This window comes from Dioscorea cayenensis, chromosome 9, assembly GCF_009730915.1.
Source record: "Dioscorea cayenensis subsp. rotundata cultivar TDr96_F1 chromosome 9, TDr96_F1_v2_PseudoChromosome.rev07_lg8_w22 25.fasta, whole genome shotgun sequence".
NCBI lineage: Eukaryota > Viridiplantae > Streptophyta > Magnoliopsida > Dioscoreales > Dioscoreaceae > Dioscorea > Dioscorea cayenensis.
Window position 1 is genome coordinate 1,519,057 of NC_052479.1, and position 20,390 is coordinate 1,539,446.

At 30.0% G+C, this 20,390-nt stretch overlaps 3 protein-coding genes across 4 annotated transcripts; 1 reads left to right on the forward strand and 2 right to left on the reverse strand.

The window, feature by feature from the left end:
• The first annotated feature begins 4,993 nt into the window (after positions 1 to 4,993).
• Positions 4,994 to 6,472, forward strand: LOC120269073 (protein LIGHT-DEPENDENT SHORT HYPOCOTYLS 5-like). The gene is made up of 2 exons (XM_039276365.1): positions 4,994 to 5,912; positions 6,186 to 6,472. Exon 1 carries the CDS (start codon positions 5,262 to 5,264, stop codon positions 5,880 to 5,882), a length of 621 nt encoding a protein of 206 aa, XP_039132299.1. The 5' UTR covers positions 4,994 to 5,261; the 3' UTR covers positions 5,883 to 5,912; positions 6,186 to 6,472.
• A 3,568-nt stretch (positions 6,473 to 10,040) lies between these two features.
• On the reverse strand, positions 10,041 to 15,059 carry LOC120269072 (probable methyltransferase PMT23). 2 transcript variants are annotated; one of them, XM_039276363.1, is made up of 10 exons: positions 14,822 to 15,059; positions 13,472 to 13,621; positions 12,165 to 12,435; positions 11,969 to 12,079; positions 11,614 to 11,785; positions 11,276 to 11,536; positions 10,916 to 11,110; positions 10,586 to 10,835; positions 10,459 to 10,498; positions 10,041 to 10,367 (listed from the first exon to the last, which is right to left on the reverse strand). In XM_039276363.1, exons 1-8 carry the CDS (start codon positions 14,924 to 14,926, stop codon positions 10,646 to 10,648), a joined length of 1,455 nt encoding a protein of 484 aa, XP_039132297.1. In that variant the 5' UTR covers positions 14,927 to 15,059; the 3' UTR covers positions 10,041 to 10,367; positions 10,459 to 10,498; positions 10,586 to 10,645. The 2 variants fall into 2 exon arrangements, with proteins under 2 accessions (XP_039132297.1, XP_039132298.1); XM_039276364.1 differs by having other exon boundaries at positions 10,459 to 10,835; positions 14,805 to 15,007.
• Positions 15,060 to 17,593: 2,534 nt separating this feature from the next.
• On the reverse strand, positions 17,594 to 20,193 carry LOC120268746 (gamma-interferon-responsive lysosomal thiol protein-like). Its single transcript, XM_039276032.1, has 5 exons — positions 19,928 to 20,193; positions 19,211 to 19,276; positions 18,825 to 18,965; positions 18,197 to 18,289; positions 17,594 to 17,897 (listed from the first exon to the last, which is right to left on the reverse strand). Exons 1-5 carry the CDS (start codon positions 20,162 to 20,164, stop codon positions 17,763 to 17,765), a joined length of 672 nt encoding a protein of 223 aa, XP_039131966.1. The 5' UTR covers positions 20,165 to 20,193; the 3' UTR covers positions 17,594 to 17,762.
• Positions 20,194 to 20,390: the final 197 nt, after the last annotated feature.

Sequence of the window (20,390 nt, forward strand, 5' to 3'; positions counted from 1 at the left end):
CATATCTCTTTAATGTCATGAATCCACTCTACCAAACAGTGATCTTTATCTTCATCTCAACATCTTTGATTATGATATGCTTGATATTTCATTTTCTTCATCATTTAATCTTGACAGTGAGAAGCATCAAAGATAGAGAAATTGTTGGAGATAACTTTTACATTTAAAAATTATTATGACTTCAAAATAAGAGATATTTTGAATGGATTTATTCAAGTTGATTTTAAATAAAATTGGCTAATTTAATCCTTATTAGAATCCAATTCATATAGTCTATATAAATATTATATATGCAAACTATTTAAAAACTTTGACCTATAACTAACATATGTATTACATATTTGTTTTATTCTTTTTCACTATAAAAATTCACAGTATGTATATATATTACTTCTAATAGATATGAAAAATGTAAGTTTATGGCAAAGAAGCTTGTACAAATACATAAATAAAAATAACAAATGAAAGTTTCTTTTTTAATTTCATCCTTTGATATGTGCATGTGTTTTATTTAGTTATGAAACTTTTTTTAAAAAGTTACCTATTTTTCTAGTATTTTCTTATTCGGTGAAGTCATGCCAGTTTTAGAAATATAAAAATTAGATATGTAATTAATTAATATTATTAATATTCCAAGTTTAAATCTCAAGTAGTAAAGTTAATTCTTCTTTGATGGTGTTGCAACCTCAAATCTTGTTATCATTAATAAACAAATACCTAAAAAACGAAGTGATGGATATTGACAACTAAAGATTGAAAATGGGCTGAGCTTAATAACTCGAGCTCCACTTTAGCTTGAAATTAATTCAAAAAAGCGAACTCACTTGATTTTAATTTCGAAATTTAATTCAACTTAAATTTAAATTTTATTTATAGTTAATTTCTTTAAGTTTTTAACAGACTAGTTTCCTTGGAGGGTAGAATACTATATTGAAAATTTTAAAAATGGTAAACTTGTGCTAAGGGGTGTTTTCACATGTACAATGATTCGAACTCATTGATTATGTTATATAATATATCATATAATAAAACCATGTTATTATAAATATATAATATAATATATTTATATATTTCAAGTTATCAAGTTAAACTCTGCTCATACTTATCCAAAATAAATTTCAAATTTAAAAACTAAACGAAAGCTTAATTCAAAATATAAAAAATTCAAGCCGAATTCAAGTACAACGACAAGCAATACATAACCATAAAGCAATATATATATATGCTCTCTAAACCCTAAAAATGAATTTTAAATCCTAAACACCAAATGAAAACGTTTAAAAATACTAAATACTTAAACGTTCACATTCTCCTTGATCGTCATCTTCAATCTCAAATCCAAGCTTTAAAGAATGCATGGTATCTAAATATATATAAATTATGTAAGTATAATCTATATATATATATATAGGAAATGAAAAAAAAATATTAAAAAAGGAGGAGATGAAGATTCCCATCATCATAAGCCAAAAGAAAAGATGAATATTTAAGTTATTCCAAGGACCAACTTGCTCCATAACTAGTCAAGAAAATGACCTCAAAAACAAATTAAGTGAGATCCATTACACTTCTCTTGGGTCCCACTCCCATGACTTCTTAAAAGGATTACTATATATAACCTAAATATATATTTTTATATAAATATAATTAATTTTTAATTTATCTAAACTTTTTACCCATCCATCTTTTTTAACATGCATTTTACACATTGATCTGTATTATTATATCATCTTATGTATATAATTGAATTGCATAACAAAAATTGGGCTTTCCATATATGGTGTACATTGCTATTTTATATTCAAAAAAATAAAAATATATAATATATATATACATTTATTTCAAATGTGTAATTTCATATTCTTAGACATATTACTGACTAATCTTGACATAATAAGTTAATTTGTACTTAAAAAAAAATAACACTATCATTATCATTTAAAGAAATAGAACAACATATTAAATCTTGCTTGCACATTCTTTTTTCTTTTTTTGATGAAAGACCTTAAATTTGACCAAGCTTGTAATTATTATTCTTGCTCGTGAGTTTTACATTTCCTTCTCATTATATAATTTTTTTCTTTATATTAATGAAACATATGCATCTCACTCTCATGTCATAATTCTCATAAATTAAACTCCCAAAAACCATAAAACTTAATCAAATAGACACTTAAAGTGCTAGATAATGGATGCAAGCAAATCACTACTGTGCTCTATCCATACATTAACTTTTCTCTATAAATAAATAAATAAATAAATAAATAACTATATAAATATATATACGTTTGATGATGAGATACTTAGCTAGTTGCATTAGGACTTTGAATGATTGAAAGAATCCATGGTGGTGGGTCTCAATTGGCCATAAACTTATTGTGGAACTTAAGCTAAGAAAGTGTAGAGGATTAGGGGTTAGGGGAGATGCATGCAAATGGAAAAGAAGGTAAAATGCAATTGTTTGGTGTTAAGGGTGCTGGTGGCATTGGATTCTTTGTCCTTTCTCAACATATTAATGTTAACAAAGGACAACAACATCATGCTTAGATTTCAAAAATAAATAAATAATATCATGCATGCATGCATGGCATTCCCAATATCATGTAAAGGATGTGTATGCATTATTATGATCAAATGATCATACCCCACACAAGCCCTTTCCATCAATTTCAAACATTATATATATATATATTCATGTCTTGTTGGCGTTAAAATCTAAGAACATTCCATAATAGAGGTTAGATTTACATATAACTACTATCATTCATATATAGTACCTAATAGTATTTAACAGATATCTATATAATGCTTAACAACATATGATGATGTAACAACAGTAACTAATTAATAGTAAACTCTTTACATTATTCCTAAAAATAGCAATAGTTAGATCATGATGTAACAACTGATATCATACATCCATAGAATTTAAAAAACTAAGGATATATATAAAATATATTCTAATATATATATATATATATATATGGTGATTAAGTGTTTTTTAGACTTTTCTTGACTTTAAATTTTAAGAACATCATGATCTTCACTTTTCATTTGCTTGATATGAGCCAACTCTTAAGTAAATTTTAAAAAATAAAAAACCAAAAAAAAAAAACATTGGTCATTAATCTCTCCTCTTTGGAGAAAATTAATATTTAGAAATAAAATATATATAATTAAATAATACTAGAGTAACAAAAAAAATTTAGAAAATGTGTTATCATTTGAAATTCAACACGAAGGTCTTCATGAATGAATATAGACACGAAATAATAATTGATGAAATTAAAAAATTGAATTCAAGTTCAATTAGGATTTGTATTTTAATGAGTTTGTTATAGCCTATGAACCTATTATTAAACATATGGCCAATTAAGATGTCATGATTACAGTTGGATATCTTGATTAAAATTCAATTATCCCTCAATTGATTGTCAAAAGTGGGATCTAGCTACAAGAATATCTAATTATTTAGCACTAAGAAATATATATATATATATATATACATGTATGGCTATGTTGAGTTGTATAGATCAAACACACAAGGTCTAGCAGCCATGTCTCTTCAATCTAATCTATGATTATAATATTAATTTTTTTACTATTTAAACTATAAAAACAAACAAAGATGATCATGCTTGTAAATTTTTGAATCTCATAATTAAACACGTGAATATTTTTTATTTTTAACGAAATGTGGACAAACTCAAGCAGGAATGTGTACAAAGATGAGTAAATCTATTAACACATTTGTGTCCTCACTCTGCGTAGGTTGAGGTTTGATTTCATCTTCTTAATAATACATTAACAATCTACACAAAAATTTAGTGTTAATAGATTAAAAAATTGTTGGTTTAGACATATAATTGTAAAAGGACAATAGTCATCAAGAACTTAATTTATTCATTTATGAGTAAAAGTTTTCTTTCATGTTGTCTACAAGGAGATTTGGATGAAAAATTAAAATTAGTCTAAAATAGATGCCTAATTTATTATTGTCCTAGCATGAACTTCAAATTGGTCTAAAAATTATAGTACTCCTAGCATGAACTTCAAATTCTTTACCAAGAAATGATTCTTTCTTTCTTCCTTTTTTTATATAATTAGGAGTATTTTATTTGAGAGTTAGGGTTTGAATCTTAGTAATTATCATGTTATAATTGACTATAGACTAAGGTGGTAGATTTAGACTATCCTCTTTTAAAAAAAATATGAGTATAATAGAATATAAATTTGGGCATTGTTTTTCATCACCATACACTTGCAGTTTAATAGATTTACAAACTCTATTTTTTTTTTTAGTAATTATAGATAAATCATCATTTCATAGATCCTCATATTGTATTTTTACTTTTATTTTTTTAATAATTGTAGATAAAACATTATTTATCTACGTAAGTCAACACATGGTACTAGAAATGTCTGTTTAGTTGACTAATTTCAAAATAAAAAAATACTTATGTTATAAATTAAATATTTTTAAATCTATTTTTGATATTTAAATTAGTTCTTGAAGAAAAAAGAAGTAGTTAAAATAGTTAGTGATTCCAGAATATATAATTCCAAAGGATTAAAATTAATCATTAAATTATCTTTTTTTTTATTATAAAAAACACTTATAAAAAATTATGAAGTGCTTCTATAATATATCTACTTTACAAAAAGTTCTCTAAACTTACATAGGAAACATTTACATAAAATTTAAATAAAAAAAATTCAAGAATTAAAAACAGATCATCACCTTTGAACTCATGATATAAAAAATATTCACATAAAATTCAGGTTTTCTTTAATCAAAATCACTAGTCCACATTTAAAAACAATTGAAAAACCAAAACCAAAAACACAAACAAAAACTACACTTATAAATAATTCTAACATGAAAATTAAAGAAATAATTAGTAGTTGTATGAAAAAATCCCCCCAACCCCCAACACCTAAAAATGGTAAGAGAAAAAGAAAGAGAGAAAGATATCTCCATTCCTTTCATTTCATGCTTTAACAAGTATATCATGTCTTACTGTTTGTAAGCAAACCCTTGTTCTCAAGTCCCTTTCACTCCCCCACTCCCTCTTCCCTTCCACACTCTTTCCTCTCTCATGCTCTTACTTCTTCCAATCTCCATCTTTACCATATATCCTAACACTAATCTTCTTCTTTCCTCTCTTCTTCTCTCTTTCTCTCTCACATGAATCATAAAAAAACCTTAATATCAAATTAAACACAATCCTAAACTCATCCTCCTTCCTTAATTTTCATGCATGATGGACCCTCCACCTCCATCCACCACTTCTTCTTCTTCAACTGATCCTCCTCCTCCTCCTCCTCATCCTCCTCATCCTCATCCTCATCCTCATCCTCCTCAACAACAACAACTCAGTAGATATGAAGCTCAAAAACGTAGAGATTGGAACACCTTCCAACAATACTTAAGAAACCACAAACCACCTCTTGCCTTACCAAGATGCAGTGGAGCTCATGTCATTGAGTTCTTGAAATATCTTGATCAGTTTGGCAAGACCAAAGTCCATGTCAATCCCTGTCCTTATTTTGGAAACCCTAATCCTCCTTCTCCTTGTGCTTGTCCTCTTAGACAAGCTTGGGGTTCTCTTGATGCCCTTATTGGCCGTCTTCGTGCTGCCTATGAAGAGAGTGGTGGCAGGCCTGAGTCCAATCCTTTTGCTGCTCGTGCTGTGAGGATTTACTTAAGAGAGGTTAGGGAAAGCCAAGCTCATGCCAGGGGTATTCCTTATGAGAAGAAGAAGCGAAAGCGGGTTACCTCCGGTGTCACTGCTGGCAACGTTTCTTCTTCTTCTGCCTGTGGTGGTGGTGGTAGTAGTTCAGAGGTGATGGAAGAAGGTGGTGGAGCTCCTCCAACTTAAATTAATTATAATTCATGAGCTTTATACATGGTACTAATTTCATCTCCTTCTATTTCTTCTTCTTGATATATCATCATCATCATCATAAATATATGTTAATTATATATGTTGTTATTTCTGTTGATCATTAATTACAGTCTATATATAGTTTTAAAATGATCATATATATTATCATTCATATATATATATATATATGATCAGCATGCATGCATGCATTGCATATAACTAGCTAGATGTATATATATATATATATATATATGTTTGCATCAATGTTTGTTTATTTTGTTTCTATTGAATTTACAGAAAGGACACAAGGACTCAAACACCATGCAGAGATTTCCAAGTGATCACAAGCCTTTCTCTATCTCTCTATTAATTTCTTTTTTGAAATACAAAATGGTACATCTATAAACTTTGGCAATCTTTTATCTATTTGAGTGTATGCATGTTTCTCAACTAACTTGGAGTCTCTCTTGTTGTTCTGATCAAGCTAGGAATTAAGCATGATCAATTATCTTCTTATACCTTTGAGCTTGACAAAGAGAACACACACATTGCATTAAATTGAGGCCTTCTTAATTTGCTCTTTATTGTTATCCAATTCCATTTATCACCATATTTAATTAAGAAATTAAAATAGCCTACTTGATAGTAATTACATGCATTGCTTAATTGGTGAATCTTTTTCTTGAAATGGAATTTATATATATATATATATATATAGTGCATTCAATTCTCCATCATGCATCATCTTCTTTTTCATTCTGTCTTCTTGGTTTTTGCACTAACTGTTTATGGACTTCATCTCTTTTTTGTTGTTGGTAATGCTTTTGTTTTGAACTTTAATTTATACCCCACACACACTTGAATACTCTTGTACCATATATATCTGTTTAGACTTTTATTCTGTTTGAGGTATTATGATCTTAGAAAAAAAATAAAGTTACTATGATTTGTTATTAATCTAATTTTTAGTGTTTGGTTTGTGATACATAGTAATTGAAAACTTTTATTTTTCTTCCTGTACTCCTGTAATAATATAATTGATATTTTATCTCCCTCACAACTCAATACTATTCAATTTTAACTATGGTTTGTAAATATTTCTAAAAAAAAAAAATTATTAGTGCAAATTATATTTAAATTAAATTAGATTAACTGAAAAGATTAATTTAATTAGTACAGAATGTCAATATCAAGTAAAAGTTTTATGGATTCTTATCTTTGTTTTTGGTCATCTTATGAATCTAGGGTTCATTGGACACTTAGGGTTAAGGATTTTGGATATGTTTCTTCATAGATATTTTAGGTAACTATTGTTGCAAAATGAGTAGAGTTGCTATGGTAAGGGTTAGGAGTAGGGTTGGGTTAACTCAAATATCTTATCTCAAACTACACATAATAATAATAAAAGGTCCTTATATATATATATATATATATTGAAATAAAACATAAAAAACTAGAACCTCTTTTACAACCAATAGAATACATTTTAAGGTGTCCTTAATATTATTAATGTTGAAGAAATAGTACTATTAAAGTTACTAAAATAATTGACATTATGAGATGCTTACTTTGATCTCTAAGACATAAATAAGATTCATTTCTAATTCCTAATTAGGCTTCTTCCTATGCATACATACCTCATAATTTAAAATAATATTTCATTTTATTCAAACAAAAAATATCCCTAATAATTTAAATATATGCATACAAACCTAAGAGAGATATAGCTAATGTCTTAATCATATCATGTCATGTTAAATTTCAAATTGAACGTCTCCATCTAATATAGACTCAACAAATTAATAACTTTGTGTTGGTTTGAGAAAAAAATGAGAGTTGTAGGGTTCATAACAATGGCTCCTATTAATGCATGCACATGTTTTGTCGGCCACTTTTTAAGGGCATCAAAATAGGGAAAATTAAAAGGTATTATTTCTCTAATTAAATAAAATAATTCCCTTTCAAAATCTATAATTACTTATGTTCAAGAAATTCATGATATATTCACACTTTGAGTGACTAATTAAAAGAAGTGGCTAAAACATTATTGTCTTCCTTATAGGTTTATTCATTTATCAAATTTATGGCCAAAATAGGGAAAATTAAAAGGTATTATTTCTCTAATTAAATAAAATAATTCCCTTTCAAAATCTATAATTACTTATGTTCAAGAAATTCATGATATATTCACACTTTGAGTGACTAATTAAAAGAAGTGGCTAGAACATTATTGTCTTCCTTATAGGTTTATTCATTTTATCAAATTTATGGCCAAAATTGGGAAAAATTAAAAAGGTATTATTTCTCTAATTAAATAAAATAATTCCTTTTTCAAAAATCTATAATTACTTATGTTCAAGAAATTCATGATATATTCACACTTTGAGTGACTAAAAGAAGTGGCTAAAACATTATTGTCTTCCTTATAGGTTTATTCATTTATCAAATTTATGGCCAAAATAGGGAAAATTAAAAGGTATTATTTCTATAATTAAATAAAATAATTCCCTTTCAAAATCTATAATTACCTATGTTCAAGAAATTCATGATATATTCACACTTTGAGTGACTAAAAGAAGTGGCTAAAACATTATTGTCTCCCTTATAGGTTTATTCATTTATCAAATTTATGGCTTCAATATATATAAATATATATAAGTATATATATATCAAATTATAATTTGATTATTAATGATCAAAATGAGACTTAGTCCTAAATAAAATGTGATCTTTTATGTGTATTATAGACCAGGATTTGACTCTTCAAAGTGAGGTGGTGTAATATATTTAGAAAACTTTCGCATACCCTTAATTGTGGTTTATCGACTTTGTAATAATAAAATAACATAATAAAATGTGTGGAAATATAAACTTTAAAATATTTTTTTTATTTTTTAAGTTCTAACAAGATTTACTAATTTGCATTTTTTTTATGTGTCACATTAATAAGAAAAACTAGCAATTTTCTATAATTTAGATGGGAAAAATAGAGAAAAAAAATATTTGAGAAGATTAGAAAGAAAAGCCTTAAAATTCAAGGTATATTAAGTAATTTTAAAATTAAATAGAACAAAAAAAAAACCTTGAAAAGTAGAATGTAAGGAAAGAGAAAAAAATCCCTCAATATTTATTTATTTATTTTTAAAAGTATGATGCTAATGAATTAAGGGGTTGCTTTCATAAATAATTTAGATAATAAAAAAAAAGAAAAAAAATAGCAGGTGATTGTACGGTTTTGCACCGACATTATCTATCTAACCTTTCAATTCATGATTGCAACATGTAAAGGGAAACCCTAATTTCACTCAATTTGGGATCATTCATGATTCAAAAACACTAAAATCAAGCTTTATTTTTCATCCCAATTGAATCAGATTAGAAATTTTTTTTTGGGATTTATGTCTCATTTTTTATGATTTTATTTTATTTTATATAAATAATTGAAAAAAAAAATATTTAAAAAGAAATTCAAAATCAAAGAAGATAGTTTAGGAAATTGGGATTGACATGAGATGCATTATTTTCAATCACTTTCAATGAGTGATTAATAAAATTGAGTAAGATTTGATGCATGCATTGCACCCAAAACATGGCCTAAAATTTGTGCCAATTTGGGTCCTACACATTGATGCGTGGGACACATTTTTATAAACTTTTATTATTATTTTTATTTTATATTATTGTATGGACCAATTAATAAATGGATATTTTGGTTGTTTGGAAGCATGTTTGGAATTTTGCAACAATTAAAAATTCATATATATATATATTTATTTATATATACATTTTTTCTTCTTAAATTTAATTTTTCTAATAATTATTAGTTAGTGTTTTTATTTTCTAAAATAGTTGTTAAAGTGATGATTATGATGGGTTATAATATTAATTTGTACTAATTATCTCACCTTTTTTTTAAGGTCAAAAAGGTGAGAAAATTAGTACAAATTTTCTCACCCTTAAAAGCTGGTGAGAGAGACTTAAAAAATTATATAATTGTGTACTAATTTTCTCACCTTTTTTTAAAGTTTTAAAATTGAAAGAAAAGGTCAGAAGTCACTAATAAATGACTTCTATATTGAGTTCAGATCTGTGTAAACATAAATGGATCTTTAGAAGAAATAATTGAAGAAATATTTCAACAATTACAAGATATGTAAATGAAATCAAATTTGAAAAACAGATGCATTTCACTTGTAAAGCATTTATTTGGAAGAGAACAAATATATTATCGGTAATTTCGACAACTAGAACTGTAACTTTTACTGATAATCCTCACTATTTGCAGTAAAAAATTCAGAAGCAAATGTGTATCTACCTTTCAACTTGCATTTGATTTGAATCATTTATGATTTCGATCGCAAACCCAACGAGGCCGAGAACAAACCGAACTGATGACTTGAATTGAATTGAGTAGACAAGAAACATATCAATAGTCGCCTTCTCGAGTGAATTAAGTACGACAAGATTCGATTATATATCCTGCAATGGAGATGGGAAGAACCAGGAATTTTGTGAAAACCCAACCATTGAAAAAACCAAGCATGAATGAACAATTTGAAGAAGCCTTTACCTTGTTTTCACTCTCTTTCTCTTTGAGAGATGCTGCTGATCTGCCACAACATAGTTGAAAACATGGTAGATGATAGTAAGAACTGATTCCACTTCAAAATTCAATCTGATAACAAAATAATACAAACATGTTCAAGGATCATGTTCGACGTTGCAGAACAGTTTACTTGAACGCCGATGGCATAGCTTTAATTGGCAGGGCGCCATAAGCCTTTCTTACAAACAAGAAACTTCTGGTTGTGAAGAGTAGTCTCCCAGTGAAGCGAAATAAGTATGGGTTGTATCTTCTGGAGCATTTCAATGGTGTCTTGGACCAGAACCCACCCACCGGGTCTCAATATTCGGTCCATTTCCATTGCTACTTCCACAAGGTCACACCTGCGCAGAACCGGTCATGATGCAGAACTATTAATATAAACCGAAAAATTATAGACAAGAAAAAAAAAACAGATTTTTACCTTTGTGCTAGACCTCCAAAGAGAAAACTGGAATGCAGGAGATCATATGTTCGAGGATAAGTGTTAAATGCTTCACACCAGTCGTGATAAACTCCTATCAATCCTCGATCAAAGATGATGGGTAAAGTATCCGGCCCATGGATAGGCACTACATTCATCACCCAAAGAGGCTGGTTGATAAGTGCAGCCGCGAATCTGATTAGATGCAAGATGAAACATGTCATTCAGTGATTTGGAATCAATAATAACAAACTTTGCAATCTATATATTTATATTCTTCAGAACCAGAATTATCAGTAAAGCAAGACTGCTATGAATGGCTCCCAGAAAGACATTACTCTAATAAGGACAGAAGATTACCCTCCAAAACCAGCATTCATGTCCATAACATTTCGAACTTTCAACCAATCAATTCCAAGATCATGCAAGTAAATCTTGGACACAAGCATATCCCATTGAGTCATGTCATTAAGAAAATTTTCTGAAGATATGCTATTAGAACCATCTTGCGAACTTGGAGGTCTATTTGTAAGTCTTTCAGGCCAGGAGATGGGCCAATTTGATTCTTGACCCGATTGAGGTACTGGGATTCTGGGGAGACAATAGCCTAGTGGGGAATACCTGCACTTGTAAACCGTAAAAACAATTGGTGTCAACTCAGAAAATTGCCACTATACTGTACAAATGAGAAGAAATACCATGAGATCTCATGGCTTCTATTTTGAAGACATATAGGCGGATTATCTGCTTTTCTCCCCTCATAGCAAGAGTTAGAGACAGGCTTCTGATATATCACAACCCCAATTCCAGCCGCATCAGTTTCTTTAGCCACTACCTTCCAACAGAAAGCCTCGGTCAGAGCTACCATAGCTGCAGGGGGGGAACCAAAAGATAACCTTCATGAGGTTAGGTTTGAATGCTGAGTAATTTTTTTTGTACATGAACTGTGGGGGAACAATTATGAGCTACCATGTCATAAAAGATATACTACCATTCAGAGTAAGATACATGATGCAACTGAGAGAATAAACAAGCTGCAGTTCACTAACTAACCATTCCAGACATTTTGGTCCCTAGAATCACTACGATAAACTGGTGTTGCTGACCATATGAAGAATCCACCAGGCCTAAGTATCCTATTGAGTTCCAACAATGGCATTCCACCTACATTTGGACAAGAAACATTTATACAATGTTATGGAACTGCAAAAGCTAGCATAATCAGGCATAATGAAAAGATCCAACCAACCATCAGCATCCCAGTGGACTCTACATCGTGCGCAGTGAATCATATCAAATACATTATCGGGAAAAGTAAGCTTTTGGGTTCCAATAACAGCAAGAAAAGCTGGGATTCCCCGCTCAAGGGCAAATTGTATCTGAGCCTCATGCTCATCCTTTGGGGCAAATGACATGGTGAGGACACTTTTATCTAGCAAGTAGCCACCAAAGCTTGCAACACCACAACCAACATCCAAAACGACTCTCGTATGTTTACCCCACTCAATAGATGGTAGAATCTGGCCAAATTAAAGATAATTAACACAAAATTCTCAAAAGAAGTAGATTTAGTCATCAGCCTTGATTATTTAAGAAACATTAAAAAAACAAAAAACAATTACTAATACAGTTTCACAAGAAATTCATAAATCATATACAAGTGATTTTGACACTTAAATACAGTCCCCATGCTTGAGTTCATATGGCATATTCGATTGAACAATCAAAGACAAATTCATGTATACTTCCACAGTTCTGGAAGCTAACATTTATAGGTTGTTCAGATGAAGCCTGGAAAACCTATGCCATGGTTAACCTTGAATTTTTTGCATCTTAAAGGCAAAATGTTTATAATACATCTCTTAGGTTATTAAAGGTATTGCTGAATTCAACTCTCAAGAGTAAAGCTGGTGCCTTTATTATGGATACACAGTTAAATATGTTTCATATAAATACAAAGAAAGGATGACAAGAACACATTTTTCTGATGTAACATGGTTTATCTATACATATTTGTCTTTCAATGGAAAGGATAGTCAAACAAAGGAGTAGCTAAAGAAAAAAAGATTAAACAAAGGAGTAGCTAAAGAAAAAAAGATTAAACAAAGGAGTAGCTAAAGAAGGAAATATTAAACAAAGGAGTGGGTAAAGAAAAAAATATTGAACTAGAGAATAGAAAGGACAACCCAGTGTCAATAAACTCCTATCAACACAGGGTTAGGACGTGTTACAGGGAACCTCAATCCTGCATAGATAAGCTTGTTTTCTAGTATCAAACTAATGACGCTAAAATTGCTAGTATTAATGTGAAAATCTTATTATTAATTATATAAATGAAATAAAAGTTCTTCTGAATTTTGTTACTATGCTTGCTTATATGCTTAGGACTTGGCTTCTGCTGGAGTTTAAAATTTGATAACGTACTGAACACAAGAATGAGGATTGAATACTTGAAGAATCTGTATTCAACACAAAAGTCTGATGACGAAAGAAACATTTAGAATTTAACTTGAGAACTTCAGCATAAAATTAGTGGTCCGAAATGTGTTCACATACCTTCTCAATGAACTGAATATAACTTGTTACTCCTTCTTTGAATTGAGTTCCACCTCCAGGAAACACAAGGTAATCACCAGATTTGCGTACCCAATTTTGATCCTTCTTATATTCAATGAGTTTAGGGTGAGGGACATTATTATACCATATCTGGAAATGGAAATAACAACATAAGTGCTAGCAGTTCCCTTAATGTAATAAAAAAGCTGGAATGTCAAAACTAAGAACTATAGATGCAGAAATTTAACATATAAGTGCATCAACCACCAAGAAAGACAATTAAGAGAATAAATTAATTGGTTCTTCATACAACAGCCAAACTGAGAAAAATTTTATCTAATCAACAAAAAATCAAGATGTTTGAAAGTTTGAAACATTACTGATTGGAACAAAGAAAAAGACAACCCCCTCTAGACCTCAAGTATCAAGAAAATCTTTCTTCTTGCCAATAACACTAAATTAGGTATATGAAAGTTGTCAGAGGACCTTTCAATGATATAAATAGGTCCAACACACAAAAGCCAAATCCATAAATTGAGAGAGAAGAAGACAAAGCATTTCTGGGCAAGACCATTAACTCCTCAAAATTTATAAAATCAGCTGCAGATTCAACTAAAACAAGAGAAGTTTCATGGTAAACCATATCTAAAGCTCCAAAAAATTTACAATGTTCACTTCTAAATCTCAGATGCATCTTCTTCACTAATCGTGTATCCTAATGGAATTTCATACAATACTCTTCACAATTGTCCTCCATAAAAAGGGAAACCAACGAAAACCAAAAGGCGGGGACACAAACTCCATGCTTACCAAATTATAATTCTCACAATATCTCTACTCAAAATTTATACAATCACCAGTGGATTTCAACTAAAGCCAGAAGATTTTCAATTTGAAACTCAATCGAAACCTCCAAAAGTTTATATTTTTCACATCTAAATCTCAGAAGCATCCTCTTAACTAATTGTTGGTACTAATATTTGTTTCATCCAAACTACATCCAAAGTTCCTCTCAATCATCCACAATAAAGAGGAAATTCAGACGAAAAGCGATAAGTAGGAACACAAAACCAAAGTATCAACCTCACCATGTCTCAGCTCAAAATTTAAAAACTCAATAGTGGATTAAACTAAAAGAAGAAGAGTTTCAATGTAAACTATATCTAAAGCTTCAAAAGTTCACATTTTTCACGACTAAACCTCAAAAAAAATGAGGTGAAGATACTAATAAATTTTCATTCAAACTGCATCGAAGCTTCCTCACCATCATCCCAAATTCAGAAAGGAAATTCAAATGAAACCCAATAACCAGGAACAGAAACTCCACGCTTACCGAAACATTAATCTCACCATGTCTCTGCTCCGAGGCCACGGAACAGGCGTCTTGTATCCCACCGGCAGCGGAACCAGGCATCTCGGCGCCGGTTTAGGGCAATACCGTAGCCGATGCTCCATCCGCTTCCTCGACTTCAACTCCTTGATCGCCTTCACGTTATCAAGACAAGGAATGTAATCCACAGCCTGGAATCCCTTCCCTCCCACGCATACCCCCCATCGATGGTCGAATCGCCCATTAATGGATCGAACTGGAGGGTCTGGGGCTGGAGATGGGGATTGAAAGAGGAGGAGGAGAAGCTGGGAGGGAGCGGGAGAGATCGAGGGAGAAGGAGGCGTTGGGGGATCTATTGATAGCGAGGAGGAGGGCGAAGGAGAGGAGGAGAAGGGCGAGAGCTGTGAGGAATGGGTACTTCCTCTCGATCAAGAGATTTCGAATGGAAGCCATTGACGAAGATCGAGTGAGAACGAAAACGAAGACGAAGACGAAGACGAAGGCATGGACTCCAGACTGGAACGGATGGCATGGTTTGCCACGTGGAAAGTGGGTCCCACTACCAAAATAGTAAAAACTATGTAATTATTAATATACCTTATAAAAATAATATTTCCGAATTTTTCTTATATAAATTTTTTTTTTGGGTAGAATTTTTAAATCATACACATCTTTGTTTGGGTGACGGTTAATATTAAAAATAAAAAGATTTTTTTTTTTTAATTCGGTAGTTATAGTTTGATAGTTAACATTTTAGTACTATATAATTTTAACCGTTTGTAAAAAATATAAAAACACTTAACTTTTTAATTTTTAGTGATTTAATATTTAAAAACACATGAATTTATCATTATAAATTTATTATTTAAAAACATAATATTTTTTTTAAAAAAATTATTATTTAAATTTATAAGATTAAAAAGATAAATTCACATATTTTTAAATGTCAAGTTAATTAAGATAAACATGAATAAATGTTTTTGTGTATTTTTACAAATGGTTAAAACCACAGATACTAAAGTGATTACAATTAAAGCACAAGTATTGAATTGAGAAATTGACAAACAACGAGTAATTTAAAATAATTTCTCAAAAAACTATATTTGTGTTTTTGAGCTGATTTGTGCATACTTTTTTTTTTAATAAAAAACCTTTACTTAATTATATGTTTACTCAATAAAACCAAAAACCATGTTACCTAACCCTATAAATTTTAATTTTTTTTAAAATGTATTAATTAATAAAAACAAGTTTATATTTTTAGGTTCACACATCATATGCATTATGATTTTTTGGTTTTTCATATGCAATAAATGGTCTATATGGGATATATATATGTAAATAAATCAAATTGTGAAAGGTATACACACATTGGTTTTATTGAGAGGCATACATTTTGGAGAATCTCAGAAATAACTAGAAAAAAACATCTTCATATAAATTTTTATAGTTTAAAATCAAACTTAAAAATTCTATAGAAAGATTAGTTTATTTTTTCCTCACTAATAATGAATAATGACAAGAGTTGATCATTTCATTTTGTCTATAATTTTTATTTTAATTTACTTCAGATAAAAATATATACATAAGTAAAATTAATTTATAAGAACAACATTTTCTAGGGTTATGGATAATTAGTAACAGAAAAAAATTGATGTATTATAAAAAAATATATAAAAGAAAGTTTCCTGCACATCTTAATATGAATTAAGCTATTTTTGGATCCGGGTGGGAGTAATTTAATTTGAATTAATCCTCCTTATTTCTCAAAACGAAGGTTTAGTCTTAAAAATATTTTTTAGAGTGTTCGGCAAAATTTTAAAGATTATGGAGCTTAATCCATCCTTTAATTTTCAATCCAGTCATTCCCTTTTGTTTATATCGTGTAAAAATACAAGCTTAAGTTTTTTTTTAAGTATATCACTTAATTATAGTATTGTTCATTCTGATTACCAAATTTCAATTTACATCAAAATAGTTACTCATTTTTAATTTTGTTTCATTGAACATATCAAAGAGGATGGATTATGTGTCAATAGGGGGTGGACAAGGATTTTCATGCTGCCACATCAACAATTTGATTTTTGAATCCCTTGAGTGAAATGAATGACCATGTTGATGTAAATTGAAGTTTAGTTACTAAAATAAAACAACACTATAGTTAAGTTACCTACTGAAAAATTAAGCCGAAAAATTAACCCTCATCATAGGTAGATATCTTTCTTAGCAAAAGTTAACAGAATATTTTGGAATTATTATTATTATTATTATTATTATTATTATGTTACATTATGATTACCACACCACAACAAGTGAAAAGGATTGTAGGGTAAGATAATCTTTTCCAAAAACTGGATATGTAGAGATATATATGAGAACACATCCTCTACGCACGTTCATAGATTTGTAATCTATGAACATTACTCTGGGCTGTTGGATTTCAATCCAACGGTTCTGAAACAGTAACACTATAGTAAAAAATGGGTTGCTCTAATCCATTTCTGCTAGACCTACGGCAACCATGCTAAAAACCAAAATTAGACTAATTACCTCACCTAATCCATAATTAGCTCTCACCGTAGCATGTTAAAGGTTACTGTGAAACGTCCACAAAGTTACCAACAAACGACCACAATTAACTTTCCATTAATTTATGAAGGTTTCACTGAGTACAATATAAACACTTGAAACAATTAACTGCAGAACAGACCATCACCTGAACAATAAATCCGTCCGTCTTATTTTGGATTAAAAAAAGCTTTTAGCTTTGATTTACATAACAGACCATCACCTGAACAATAAATCCGTCTTATTTTGGATAAAAAAAGCTTTTAGCTTTGATTTACATCACATAATAATAATAATAATAATAATAATAATAATAATAATAATAATAATAATGATAAAGTTAGCTGAACACAAAGCAAATAATCCTAAATCAAAATCTATATCTTCATGGTTTCAATGAATTCTGCAAACTCCAGCAGTTCTATTGGTGTCAGTTTCCAGGAAAGTCATCAGCGAATGCCCTTCACAAGCGGTCGGCAATTCACCATTCAAGGCATTACAGATGTAAGCTTCAAAGTTATTGTAGTCCTAGAACAGTAAAACTCATTCTCAGAATATGAAACAATGGAGAGTTCATAGTACAAGGAATGAGAATGAAAATTATGATTCTTTCTACAAGTTTAGAAGATGATCATGCTCATCGGTTGTCATAAAATCATATCAATGAGTGTGAAACTTGATGTGTATATGTATATGTTGAGTGAAAGCTAACAAGATTGAATGGCTGATGTGTGTGAACTTGATGGAATTAAAACTATTAATATGTGTGTTTCAAGGTGTTTGGAAGTAGAATTTTGTAAATTTTCGACACGGTAAATAAAACTCACACTGTAAAGTGGTTGCCCATCCACTAGAACCCAAGGTACATACTGATGAGGAGGCTGAAGAGCATTTGTTTGTGCGGCGTATTGTAGTTCAAGCTGTAAATATACACGATCAGAATGCGTATGATCTAATGACAAACAGTAAAATGTATGTTTGACTGTCCTTTAACTTTAAATCAGGTGAATTTTTCTTGCAAAAAGCTAAAATGTTAATATCTGAAAAACTGAAATTATAGTTTCAGAAGATGACAAGAAGACAACTCAAATGTGATGATCATGGCCTCCAATAATAAGTAATTCTCTGGAAGGCAATCTTCATATGTTTAACTAGTTAGTGAATTAAAGAAGTAAATGGAGCCACATTATAAGATGTAAAAGAAGATATCAATAAGAAAACATGAAGAGATTAGCAAAGCATCTAATGCATGATAAACAATACTAAGTTTGGCCTCTGTGGTACATAAATACTATTTTTTTAATTGAATCCCGTGTGAAAGTATCATATCATCAAGCAGTTTTTCATGATTGGACTATGCAACATATAGCTTTATAATCAAATATGATACATTTTAAAACATTGTTAGAAAGTCATGATAAGAGAAAGAAGGAAATAAATTGATTAAAAAACCACCTTTGATCCAGTTCCCTTGTTGTAGCAATCCACAACAGGTTGTGAATTCAACCCAGTACTCCGAAAGCAAGACGACCACTGGTTGTATAGATTCTGTTCAACTAGATTCTCCACACAGTGAATGAAACTGAAATGTACATGCTGCAATGTAATTGTCAGGAATTAATTCAAATTTTAGATCAAAACTCCATGTACTAAAACCAACGAAAATTTATCAGAATTATCACTATTTAGCATCGCTCATTCCCTCATTTCAGGCATTCTTTAAAATAAATACAGAACAAGATGAAAGACATTAAATAGAAGCTTAATGTCAAGAAACATGCAAGTAATACATTCAAATAAATATATACATTCACTAAGAACAGGGAGGAAAGAAATCTCACAGGATCAGGCCAGACACTGATAGCACAAGCCTCTATGTAATTCAGGAAGCATTCATCAGACCCATGCTGCAATTAAGAATAAAAATTTTTAAATTTGGCGTATGAAATCACCACAGGACACTCCCTGATCAACCAAAATTGTTAAATGAAAAGTAAAAACAGGACTAGAAATCATTTACTCCTCTAAAAATTACAAAAAAGAACAAGAAAAAGTTGAAGCAAAACTCTTTAAATTTTATTCACAACTAATCCAAATCAAATGGTACCACCAACCAACATGAAATTCAGGGAAAATGAAAAGGCGAGAGCTTTACCAATGCACTGAAGCTGCCATTCCCAAGATTCAATATAATCAATAACTAAAAATTTTGCAATGAAAACACCACAAAATCTGAAGAAAAAAAAAATGGTAGTGATTTACTTCTCTGATAGATTACAAAACTCCATTAAATCTTTGTAAACTCACATGATTCCTCTACTAATTAACAGTAAATTTTCATGTAAAACTCGTTAAATATTATTCACATCTCATCAAAATCCAAGATATTCCATGTAAATCCATTAATCTTCCAAACCTAATAGCACCTAAACAAGATAATTTAAAAAAAAAAAAAGAGTATTTTTTTTCCCTTTTTTTCAGCTGAATCTTTACCAAACGTACTGAACAAGCAATTCCCAACACCAAATGAAAGCAAACACAAAGATTATAACCAAAACCTGGCAGGTTATAGAACCATCGGAGCCGATCTCGGCATTGCCGAAGGGAACGAGATGGAGGTCGACGTAAGAGATGAGCCCATTGTTGAAGATGCTGGGAAGACGGTCCACAATGAAGGAGGAACAATAAGGGCATAGAGACTCGTAGTAGATAGCTAGAGAAACCCTCCGAGATGAAGCAGAGGAGGAGAAGAGCAGGAGGAGAAGGAGAAGAGTCAGAGCTCCGAGAGAAGCCATTGCTGGACGAGAAGCGACGTTGCTTGAAGATAGACAAGTGGTATAAAGCTCTATTTTGTTTTTTTTTGTGAATAAGTCCTTAACTTATTTTATTATTTTATATAAGTCCTTAAAAAGGTGATCTTTACTTATATATTTATTTTTTTAAAGACAATTATATTTTCATCCTTATATTATATTAAAATATCAATCCGAATTAATTTTTTTTTATTAAGAAACACTTTTT

Bases quoted from the DNA above. Each gene is read 5' to 3' on its own strand.
- LOC120269073 (XM_039276365.1), top strand. From the start codon at position 5,262: ATGATGGACCCTCCACCTCCATCCACCACTTCTTCTTCTTCAACTGAT.
- LOC120269072 (XM_039276363.1), bottom strand. From the start codon at position 14,926: ATGGAGCATCGGCTACGGTATTGCCCTAAACCGGCGCCGAGATGCCTG. The intron at 13,622-14,821 runs GTGAGATTAATG...TTCCATTTCCAG, and splicing joins GGCCTCGGAGCAGAGACATG to ATATGGTATAATAATGTCCC. The intron at 11,111-11,275 runs GTAATCTTCTGT...GCATCTAATCAG, and splicing joins ATGAATGCTGGTTTTGGAGG to ATTCGCGGCTGCACTTATCA.
- LOC120268746 (XM_039276032.1), bottom strand. From the start codon at position 20,164: ATGGCTTCTCTCGGAGCTCTGACTCTTCTCCTTCTCCTCCTGCTCTTC. The intron at 18,290-18,824 runs GTGGTTTTTTAA...GTATATTTACAG, and splicing joins ACAAGGGAACTGGATCAAAG to CTTGAACTACAATACGCCGC. The intron at 17,898-18,196 runs GTGAGTTTTATT...TTACTGTTCTAG, and splicing joins ATGGGCAACCACTTTACAGT to GACTACAATAACTTTGAAGC.